Source organism: Diadema setosum, chromosome 3 (genome assembly GCF_964275005.1).
Source record: "Diadema setosum chromosome 3, eeDiaSeto1, whole genome shotgun sequence".
NCBI classification, from domain to species: Eukaryota; Metazoa; Echinodermata; class Echinoidea; order Diadematoida; family Diadematidae; genus Diadema; species Diadema setosum.
This window is the reverse complement of record NC_092687.1, coordinates 10,170,231-10,180,644: the sequence shown is the minus strand read 5'-3', so window position 1 is coordinate 10,180,644 and position 10,414 is coordinate 10,170,231. Positions and strand designations below refer to the sequence as shown.

The 10,414-nt window shown below is 36.5% G+C and overlaps 1 protein-coding gene across 1 annotated transcript in view; it reads right to left on the bottom strand.

The window, feature by feature from the left end:
* Nucleotides 1–925: 925 nt before the first annotated feature.
* The window catches only part of LOC140247024 (peroxisomal membrane protein 4-like), an 11,907-nt gene continuing 2,418 nt past the window's right edge, over nucleotides 926–10,414 (bottom strand). Inside the window, exons 2-4 of the mRNA XM_072326327.1 lie at nucleotides 3,458–3,520; nucleotides 2,039–2,237; nucleotides 926–1,402 (exon numbers count right to left, since the gene is read on the bottom strand). Coding sequence (XP_072182428.1) covers nucleotides 1,142–1,402; nucleotides 2,039–2,237; nucleotides 3,458–3,520 — 523 coding nt within the window. The 3' untranslated portion in view covers nucleotides 926–1,141. The remainder of the gene's footprint in view (nucleotides 1,403–2,038; nucleotides 2,238–3,457; nucleotides 3,521–10,414) is intronic.

The following is a 10,414-nucleotide window of genomic DNA, read 5'->3' as shown; positions in this document are numbered from 1 at the left end:
CTCTTCATATGAAAGAGAAAGGGGGGGGGGGGATGTAGCATAATAGAGATGTATAGAAGTATAGATAATTGTGATTTAGCACCTTCAAGATAATGCATAGTGAATTATTGAGGGGAAATATATCTTGATGCAATATTTATGCAAATACTGTATTTGTCAGCTTGAATAAACTTGGGCACAAAGGGATATGTGGGGTACATACTAAGCTTTTTTGTGTGTTGTGCAAAGCTGCGAGTACCCGACAACAGACATTGTGAAAACAATACAAAACAAAAGGTACTATAGCACAAAAGTAACTGTCATTTCACAGGTGGTTCAGTTCATATTTCTGGTGGATTGCAGAGCCATCTGAAATCATATCATGTATAAAATTGACATACCTGAATCATACATGTAATGTCACACCTTTATCAGTATGGCACATATAATATAAATATAAAATCCTTTTCAGTTGAGTGAAAAGGTACACCATGCTTAAGTTGACTTTGGTCCATAGCATGAAATCAAGCATACATAGAATGTTCGGTGAAAAAAAGTGATGGCATTTCATATGTATTTTGTACTTGTAAATGTGTGCTGGTGACCCCTGTATTAAAGTGTTCGTCAAAATATTACAAGTAAACATGCATAATTTTGCCAAGCCCAAGAAACCACATATTTTCTACGATTTGGTGCTGTGTCTTTGTATGAGAATACTTGATACGTGTATTCACTGTTAGTTTTTCATAAGGTAAGGTACAAATTTCTTTCATTTGACCCCTTTGTTGTACAGACACACTCATTTCAGTTGCAGAATTTTCAAAGGCCTCTCAATCACTCTATTCATAAGTGATTCTTATATTGGCAACCGATTTTAGATGATTTCAGTTCTTTTTTTGGTCACATGTTTGTAATTCTTTTTTATTTTAATGTCACACAAATTACAATAATTGATTTTAATCAGTCATTTTTACAATGTATATTGTTTATTGTTTTTGTAAAATTTACAACTAAATTAGGAGGTTTAAACATACTGGTGACAAGATGAACATACATGTATTTGCAGCAATATTCACTCAGGACTTAAAAGGTTAAAGGTCAACTTAAGCATAGAGTAGTCTTTCACTTTTATAATCTAAACTATTAAAATTTGCAATAGAATCTAAATCTGGCCAGGTTTGTTTCTCCAGAGGAAGTCTGATATACTGTGCCAGACATTGGAGTCGTGGTAGAGGTAGGTCATCGAGTTTTGAAGGGACTGCTGTAGGACAGACTGGTGAGTCTCAAACTGCCACATGACAATGGCCCAGACGATTGCTGCGAAGATAGGGAATACATCGATCTTCGGTTCGGGGATGATGCCCTTGTCACGCGCCATTCTGGCCGCTCCGAACAGGATGCGAGACAACAAGTACATGTTGATCTGCATGGCAGGCCAATAAAAAGGATCAGTATTCATGAATGCAACTGTTTTACTCCATTTTCAGAATGTTTTTGGCTGTTGATACAGTGTACTCAAGTCATAACAAACACAGCTATAACAAATTCCGGTTACAACAAAGTAAAAATTAAGGCCCCAACATTATCCCCTCTCTGTTTATCTATTGTTTCTTTGTTCAGTTATTATGAAATTTTGTTATAACAAAAGAAAACTGCCAGTCCTGAAGACTTTGTCCTAACGGGAGTCGACTGCATCGGTATGATGCAACAACATAGTTTACTATCAATCAACTGTCAAACAAAGTGTAACAACATTCACTTTTAGTGGTCTGCCAAACACTGAATGCACAAATGCAACGTGAAGTCATAAAGTGGGTATAAAAATACTAATTCACAGATCTCTCTTTGAAGTTGGCTGTAATACAATGTAAGTTTTAGTTCTTGAAATCGTCTTCTGTGTCTCAAGGTATTGACAATCTACAGAAAAGATGTCCTCAATACAGAATCAACATTTCATATTTCAAGATATTTCTCCCATCCTTATAAAAATAGGTCACTAAGGGAAAAGCCCTATGGTGAATTATGACCTTGTACCCACGGGGTCCAAATACCTACGTACCTGGCTGTTGACCTTGTTGTTCTCACCAAAGATGAGGTACCCACCGACGAAGCCCGCCAGGAGAGAATGTGCTCCCGCTGGTTTGCCCTCTAGTCGTCGCATGATGACGAGAAGCGATTTGTAGAGGAAGACGAAGGACGCGAGGTTCTTGGAATGCGTGTAAGTGGCGCGAAGGATGGCACGAATCTTGTCATACAAGCTTTCGGCACAGAGAAGCATCAAAAACATGAATGAAAACATACATGCGTAAGAAACAATGAGGAAAAAAATGAGCCCCTGATGAATTACAGGAAGAGTTATGTGTAAAAGCTCACTTACACATGTAAATTGCAGCACATTAATTCAGGAACCATGACACCTTTCCCTTCAGATTATTGTTTTAAGCTACAGTTATACAATGAACAAGATACAACTGTTCCTCTTAATCGTATGTCGGAATTTAAACAACAACCTTCTATGGAAAACTTTAGCCACAAAGAACATACAGCAACATTTACACACATGGTGTTTTCTGTAAACTAGTCCCAAATACAGTACGTACTAGAAAGACGATGGCTTTAGCATGTCAATTTAATGCAATATTTTATGCTTGATGTATCAACTCTGGGGAAACCCTTATTAAAGAAGTTTGCCATGATGGTATGACCGCAGATTTAACTCATTTCATTGGTACCAAGTACCTTCTTGTAAATATACTGGAAAAGAGTCGAGCTGAATACAGAAATTGACAATTGGAACAGGATACTTTGTCTTGTTCACAGCCACACAACATTGTCAGTGAGCCTGCTATAATTAGGATTCCTTGTATGTAACAGCAAGTTTTGCATGTCTTCAATTTTGCTGATGTATTTCAGTAATTGTACTGTCTTATAATGGAAAAATTATTAAGCCTGTGGATGATATACAACAAAACATTGCCGTTTTTCATTGGTTTCATGAAATACAGTGTCATAGGTGAAGATTTCTTTTCTATAATGAAGAGATATTCCATGTTTAGGAGGATCAATATCTTTAAAGGGTGTGTACAGTTCTGGTTGAGGTGAGGATTTAGCTTTTAACATTTTGTGAGATATTCAGAAACCACTCTATGAGATGTCAAAGAGCATATAATTCTAAGGGGTATCACAAGTTTATTTGATGAAAATTGGTTTTGAAGTGGCTGAGATATCCAAAAACAAGGTGAAACAAAGAGATCCTAATAAAAGGCGTGGCCTGTCGCCTTTTATCACTTTTTTTTGATATCTCAGCCATTTGAAAACCAATTTTCATCAAATAAATGTTGAATCCTTCTTAAAATTATATGCTCTTTCATATTTCGTAAGAGGTTTCTCATTATCTCAGGAGTGTTCAAAACATGAATCCCCAACTCAACCAGTACTGTGCAGTCCCTTTAAGGCATGTGTATTTTAATTCAAGTACCTTCCAGAGCCAAACAGAAATGTCATTACAAGGGCATGAGGAGCTCGGATCTTGACTCCATACCTACATGGGAAAAAGAAAATATGATCACAATAGAGCACAACTAACAATTTCATGCGTCACTGATTTCCAGATATTTTGCAGGACCCAGAGAGCTGAAACTTGATCTCAGGGAAGATTAACAAAAACTATTCTCAGGAAAAATTAAAAAAATAAGCATGAGTCAAAAGATACATACATGTTGTAATTGATATTATGGTTTAAAGGTAGGGGATACCTTTTACAGACCTCCCAAAATGCTGCAAAACATTAAATATGAACCTCAGGGGACTTGTTTAGGCCACTGCTGAGAAATTTGGAAGTCAACAGTTATCTACAATTTGAATAATGCACAAAAATCAACTACTCAGTAGTTCTGTGTGTCGCCACACTTAAGCCTTTTTGTTGCAGTCTTCTGTATTTTTTTTTTTTATCTATAAACACAATTCTAAAAGTATAAGAGCTGATGTAATAACATATAGAGTGTGTGGCAAGAATGTATATTATAGAAATGTTTGTAAGTTTTGATGAACTTTCTTCACAAAATATACATGATGGACACACATGCATTGCATGGGTCTGCAAAGGTAGCCTAGTAATGTACTGGAATTTACGGTGAGCCCCGAAAAAAATTCAATTCAAAATCTAACGGTCAATAAAAATGTACTAAATGTTACCTTCCACTTTCAATACTTTATGGGAGTTTCTAAAATGATATTCTCTTCAACATACCACTGTATTTATACAACTCTTTATTTAAGGCATGCAAATGGATTCCCTACCTTTAAATTGGAGTAGCAGCTTCTCAATGAGTGGGGCATATTATATACAATGTAGTACTTTCGTTTTTTTCCAAAGCTTCATTCACGTCAAGAGTATTTTTAATACTGGACTACAAATAATGACAAAAATTTGCTTCCAGTTACAAATGCAATATTTAGATTTGCAATCACTGCAAAAAAGCAATGTTCAGCACCCAAATTTTAATTTAAGATGCATTACTGTCATCTGTTATTGAACTCATGGAAGTTGACTACACCCATTGAATTAATTTACTCAGACAACCTGCTCTTTTTCCAACTGAGTACAGATCGCCTTTGGCGTATCACAATTTTCTACAACATCATGATACAATAGTGTACTTATCAAATTGTAATGTTACAATCATTAATGACAATGACAATGTACTGTTAGGCCTAGAGTTTTATAAAATCTAACAAATGTTAGAAGTAAAACTTACCGGTAGAATTTAGAAAGTTCACATTGTCTTTCTTGATCTAGTATGATAGACTATGGGCAATTCCATGGGAATGTGGACATGGCACTAAAATTTCAAGTTTATCATATTGCAAAAGAATTACTCATTATGTATTACCCATATATTGAAGTTAAAGAAACTCAAAGAATTATATCAATCGGTCAAATATTTCCCGAGAAACAGCTGCAAATGTAGAAGACGATTTTTCAGTCATCCAAATTGCTAAAATGCATGCTTAACTTAATATACATTTTTTTTAATAGAAAAATTCTGCTAGCACTTCAATTAATTTATTTGACAGAAGCAAATTGGTTCTACTTAATTATCCCATGAGGAAATTTTTATGCCACCTTCAAAAATTTTTCATCACCACATGAAAGTTCAGCCCTTGAGAAGTGTAACGCGAGTTACCGAAACAAGAAATATTTTTCATTTTGAAGGAAGCAGTGGAGGTAATTTGTTGGGAATCATAATTTTCTAAATTCATCACACCCTGATATTGTGCACAGGATGTTGACTTGAATAAACCCTGTTATCACATTAAAAAATGTCAATGAAAAGTGTAACGCGAGTTACCATGTAACGCGAGTTACCGGCATGTAACACGAGTTACCGACTATAAACGCAAGTTTTCCCCAACATAAGCAAATTTTAGCACTTAATTGAGCTAGATTGTGGTAAAAACAATCAAATGCAGTGTTATACCACACTGCTGGACTGAAACAAAGGAGGGCAGCCTAATAAACTGTGATTGTATAATACTACATGCCTGTAGAATCAAGGCCACTGATCACATGCCACATTGAAGAGTCTAGCCTGGCTTTCACTGCATGTGTACATGTACATCCAGCAGTGAATGAGAACATGAAATTTATCTTCTTTAATTTCCTGCATCAGTATTAGGGAATTTTTATCATAGAAAGCTATAAAGCAGCAAGTGTTGGTTCTAATCCTTATTTGGTGGTCTACTGAAGATGACGCCTGTTCAGAGATCAGGAGGTTGTGGGTTTGAATCCTGCTCGAGTATGTACAATGTATGACCATGATTTTTTATCATGGCTACTACTAAAACACTGATCAATTCAGTGCTTATTTACGTTTATGTTGGGCAATTTGTCAATCAGTTGCAATGAAAACATCTCAACAGAAGAATTTCATGAATTTGAATAATTACGCAGTACTCGCTGCATGCTATACGGATTAGAACCAACACTTGCTGTCGGGCGAAAGCTCGGTGGTCTCGGTGCCCACCAGGTTATCAGGAGGTCTTAGGTTTGAATACTGCTCGAGTATGTGCGCCCATTATATCATGGCTACTACTAAAACACTGATCAATTCAGTGCTTATTTACGTCGATGTGTATAAGCCAGTTCGTAATTACACAGTAGCTCATGTACACATTGGTACAAATGACCTTTCTGTTTTTCTCAGTTGGTTCGGCACATCACTCGTTTTCAAAGCGGCATAATGCATAAGCTTGCCCGACAACAATTGATGGAATTCATGTTCAAAAACAAATTAACTTGCATTTAGATCAGGGGATCAGAATACTCCCATCAGTTTATAATTCAGCAGGCATCCATTTCATTGTTTTGGGTTGAATGTGGTAATAGCTAATATTTCCTTTTATATTGCAAAATACCATTCTTGCTGTCAGGTGGATGTGCTGGCAAGCATCATTTAGATAAGGATCGCATGAATAATCATTGCATCACAGATGCTTAAAATCTCAGTGAATTTACAAACCAAAATGCCTGTTGGTACATATGACCTTTTTCTGCTCGTGCGCAAAGTGGAATTATGAATTGGTCTATTTGTCAATCAGTTGCAAAGAAATGTACTAGTTTTCACTCCTCACAAAGACAGGATTTGAATTTTTGAAAGATTGTATATAAGCTTTTTTTGTAAACTTGTAGATAGGTTTTGATACTTTTATGTTTTGTTTTAAAAAGACTTTCAACATTTTTCATCTTTACACTCTGAAAACTACAATGCACTTATACACCTAAACCACCTGGGTATATATTCAAACGTATTAAAGGTCTCTATAAGGAGTGAAGCTCTCATTAGTCTGAAACGCTTTCTTCTATTGGGTTTTATTAGTAAAATATTTGTTTAACATTTATTCATTTTACTATCTACAAAAATAAGCATCTTTCAAAACATTCAACACAAGATTCAGTGCCATCAGAACAGTTGTATGTCATCAATTTGTGTCACCCTGTGTTAGTGGACATAATGTAACGCGAGTTACCGTAACGCGAGTTACCGACATAAAGGCTCCCTACATTTTACCAGGTCATTGTTACTCAACTTTGATAGTGTTGATTTATGAGTCCTAACCCACTATCAATTCAAGGTAGGAAAACTTTTATCAAGATTGTCTAGTATGAGGAGACTTTTTAAAAAGAGGTCTTTATAGAATTGACCATGTCCTTTTTGTGTAACGCGAGTTACCAAAGTTTAATGATTCAAGAATCCCAACATGTTTGTCCTTTATTTTTCTTTTTGGATTCATTTATTTGGTATATGTCTACTTAACCCATGATGAAAAAAGTAACTTGTAGATCCTACCAATTACAAAGATATTGGCACATCAGGCCCGTAGCCAGGATTTTTCAAGGGGGGGTGCGGTCACTAAAAAAACGGACCTTCGGTACCAATACCAATGATGACACACACACACACACACATACACACAATATTATATATATATATATATATATATATATATATATATATATATATTTATATATTCTTTGGACGACGAACTACAAAAGTTGTATAAGAATTTGCGCGCGAAGCGCGCCGCTAATTGTGAATTTTGACTGTTTTAATGACGTTTTAAAGTCTCGAGGAAATTTGTATTTTTGTCTGTTGCATGCAATCGCGGTACGGTATTTCATCTAGGAAATAGTAAAAACTCATTTTGCCAGGAAGTTGCAAAGTTTAATTGTGTTCGAGACTCTGCGCGCGTAGCGCGCCGCAAAATTGAGAATAGTGATTTTCCTGGTGTTGTTTTAACTTTTATTTTTTCTATTGTATACCCGCGTTAGAAGGCCTGAAGCCAGGATTTTTAAAGGAAGGGGGGATTGCGTTAATTAACAAAACGGTCCTTTGCTACTGTCCCGGGAGGGGTAGCGACAATTAAAAGGTGGACACCATGCTCATACATGGACTTTCAAAATGGCCCGTAAACGAGTAATGATCATATGATTTTTTCGGGCCTTAAAAACAAGTATTCCTTTAATGTTTCCTGCACCCTAAAGAAGTACTTCATCATGATTGAACAATATACCATTTTCCCAAATTTCGGCCTTTTTGATACCCTTTGATTATATTACGCTCGTACATCACACTTTCCATCTAATCCGTGAGAAAAAACGACCCCTATTACGCGTTTTCTTTAGCGAGTATGGTCACGGTGTCCACCTTTCAGTTGGAGTTTTCCATCCCATTGGATGCTGTTTGGGAGATGAAACATTCACTTTACTATACAGTATATCAGCCGTTGGTATGCGAGTTTGTCAAAAACGAAAATAAATAAGAAAATTTTTAAAACAAAATGAATTGTAAATGTGAACCATTTATATTTTGCCTCCTTGTGGTAGGATATTTCCAGCATTTCCGAACTTTCAAATAATCATTTTAGATTTAATAATATTAAAGGTAGTAGATCCGATTCGCAAACATCTCCAATATCAGTCAAATGTCATATTAACCATCATGCAAAGAAGGTTTTCTTTGTGAAATTTGGAGGTCAGTGAAATTCAAAAATTAAACATCCGTTAGCCATTGGAAGAAGTTGAGTGCAAATTCAGACCTCAGGCTTAGTGCTCAGATGTTTTCCTATTTGATTTGATCTGTCTTACTGTGCACACTAAGATACATACTGGAATGGTTATTTCTTATTTATTAAATTTACATAGCATATTTGGTTACTAGCTGTCTCTAGGCATTTTCGAATTTGGGCTGCAAAGAGATCCACTACCTTTAAGTTAGAAGAGAGATAAGTAAATAATGATAAAATAAACAAACAAAACAGAATGAGTTTCTTTTGTAATACTATCTGACAAACTTTTTACTTTACCATTTTACTTCATAGCTCAGCACTTTCCATTCTCTCTCATACCCTCTTACCCATTACATTTAAATGAAATACAACTAAATTGAGTTTGTGTGCCTGCATAATACTCTTTGGAAATTATAAGTGAGAATATTCTTAGGTTTTGGCTCACTTCAAAATGAGAACCAATCGAACTGTCACAACATGAGAAAATGTATAACTAATAATCAACAATATATTGAGACAGGCAAGTAATCATCCAAAATAGAAAATGATGATCACATAACAGGAGTTAGAGGGGAGCATTTGACGGTCCTTTGAATGTGCACTTGTGCAGTGTGATCTTCGCTTAGTCTTTTTCTAGTCTTTAAGCATTGTTTGAAGTTCCAGTCTTCTGGGATTCTTTCTGGCGATCAATTTCACCACCCTCTCGTTATCAGCGTTGTAATGGATATGCATGAGTGCCAAAGCAGACAGCCTGTCCGAGTGTTATGCTGGCCCTCAGATAGGTGTGCAGTCTGCGTAAGGCACTGGCGCTTCTCTCGCATTCGCAGCTGGTTGTGGGGATGGTGCAGCATATTTTTAGCAATGTAAAAACATTTGCATCACACTGTTTTATTGTTTCCGCTGCAGTAGACGGACGTTCATTGGGGGGGGGGGGGGGGGGGGTTGTTTGGTACTTGTGCTTCCATCGGAACAACTCCTGCGGAAACACTTCCGCTGATGGCATAATGTGTGTGTAGGCGACAGAAATCGGGTTAAATCTACAGTTGAAATGATATAGTCTATGACCTTATCATTCCTTCACAACATTATTTCAGTCGATTACCTGTGTACAACACGTGTATATAAGCGCCCGATTGCAGACAGCAGGTGGCAAGGTGACCGATGCAACTACTTACATTATTACCACCTCCGAAGGAAATGCACCAGTCCGACTACAGCCATCATCGAAAAATGAGATGGAATGTGGAATGTATCTGGTCGTTTTTGCTCCCAAACTTAACAGTTATGTTGTCAATAAGGCTGCTACGTATCTAGATAATATCTCACATACAACTGTATCTGGATATTGCGTTGAAAATGATATTTGGCGAGAAACAACAGCTTGAAATCACAGGAATTCACACTGCTGACAACGGCAGACAGTGAAGGTCAACGGCTCAAGTTTTCGTTGGTAGTGTCGTCACGTGATAGTTCTGTATGGATTGTACACGTTCCCTATGACAGCAATTGTGAATGGGTAGTCTAGCTTTACTGCAAATTTGCGTCAGGACTGCTCAACCAATGGACAAGATTCTTATGTCACAAAAATGGGCAGAACCTTTACTTTCTGAAACCGTGCGCCCCAAGTTTGTGCGATCTTCCGTTCTCGAGATATCCCGTCTGGAAGAATTGCAAGACGGCAAAATATGCTAAAATTCGTCAAATTTGGACTGTTCGCCATAGACAATTCTACTCATAAGGTACTTTTCTGATCTAATTTTCGTCACTGCTACAAATGTTACAATAAAGATATATACACATAAATAATCCCTAAATTGTCCACTTTCAGAATCCGGGCGCCCCAAGTTTACTTCTTAAACAGTTTAAA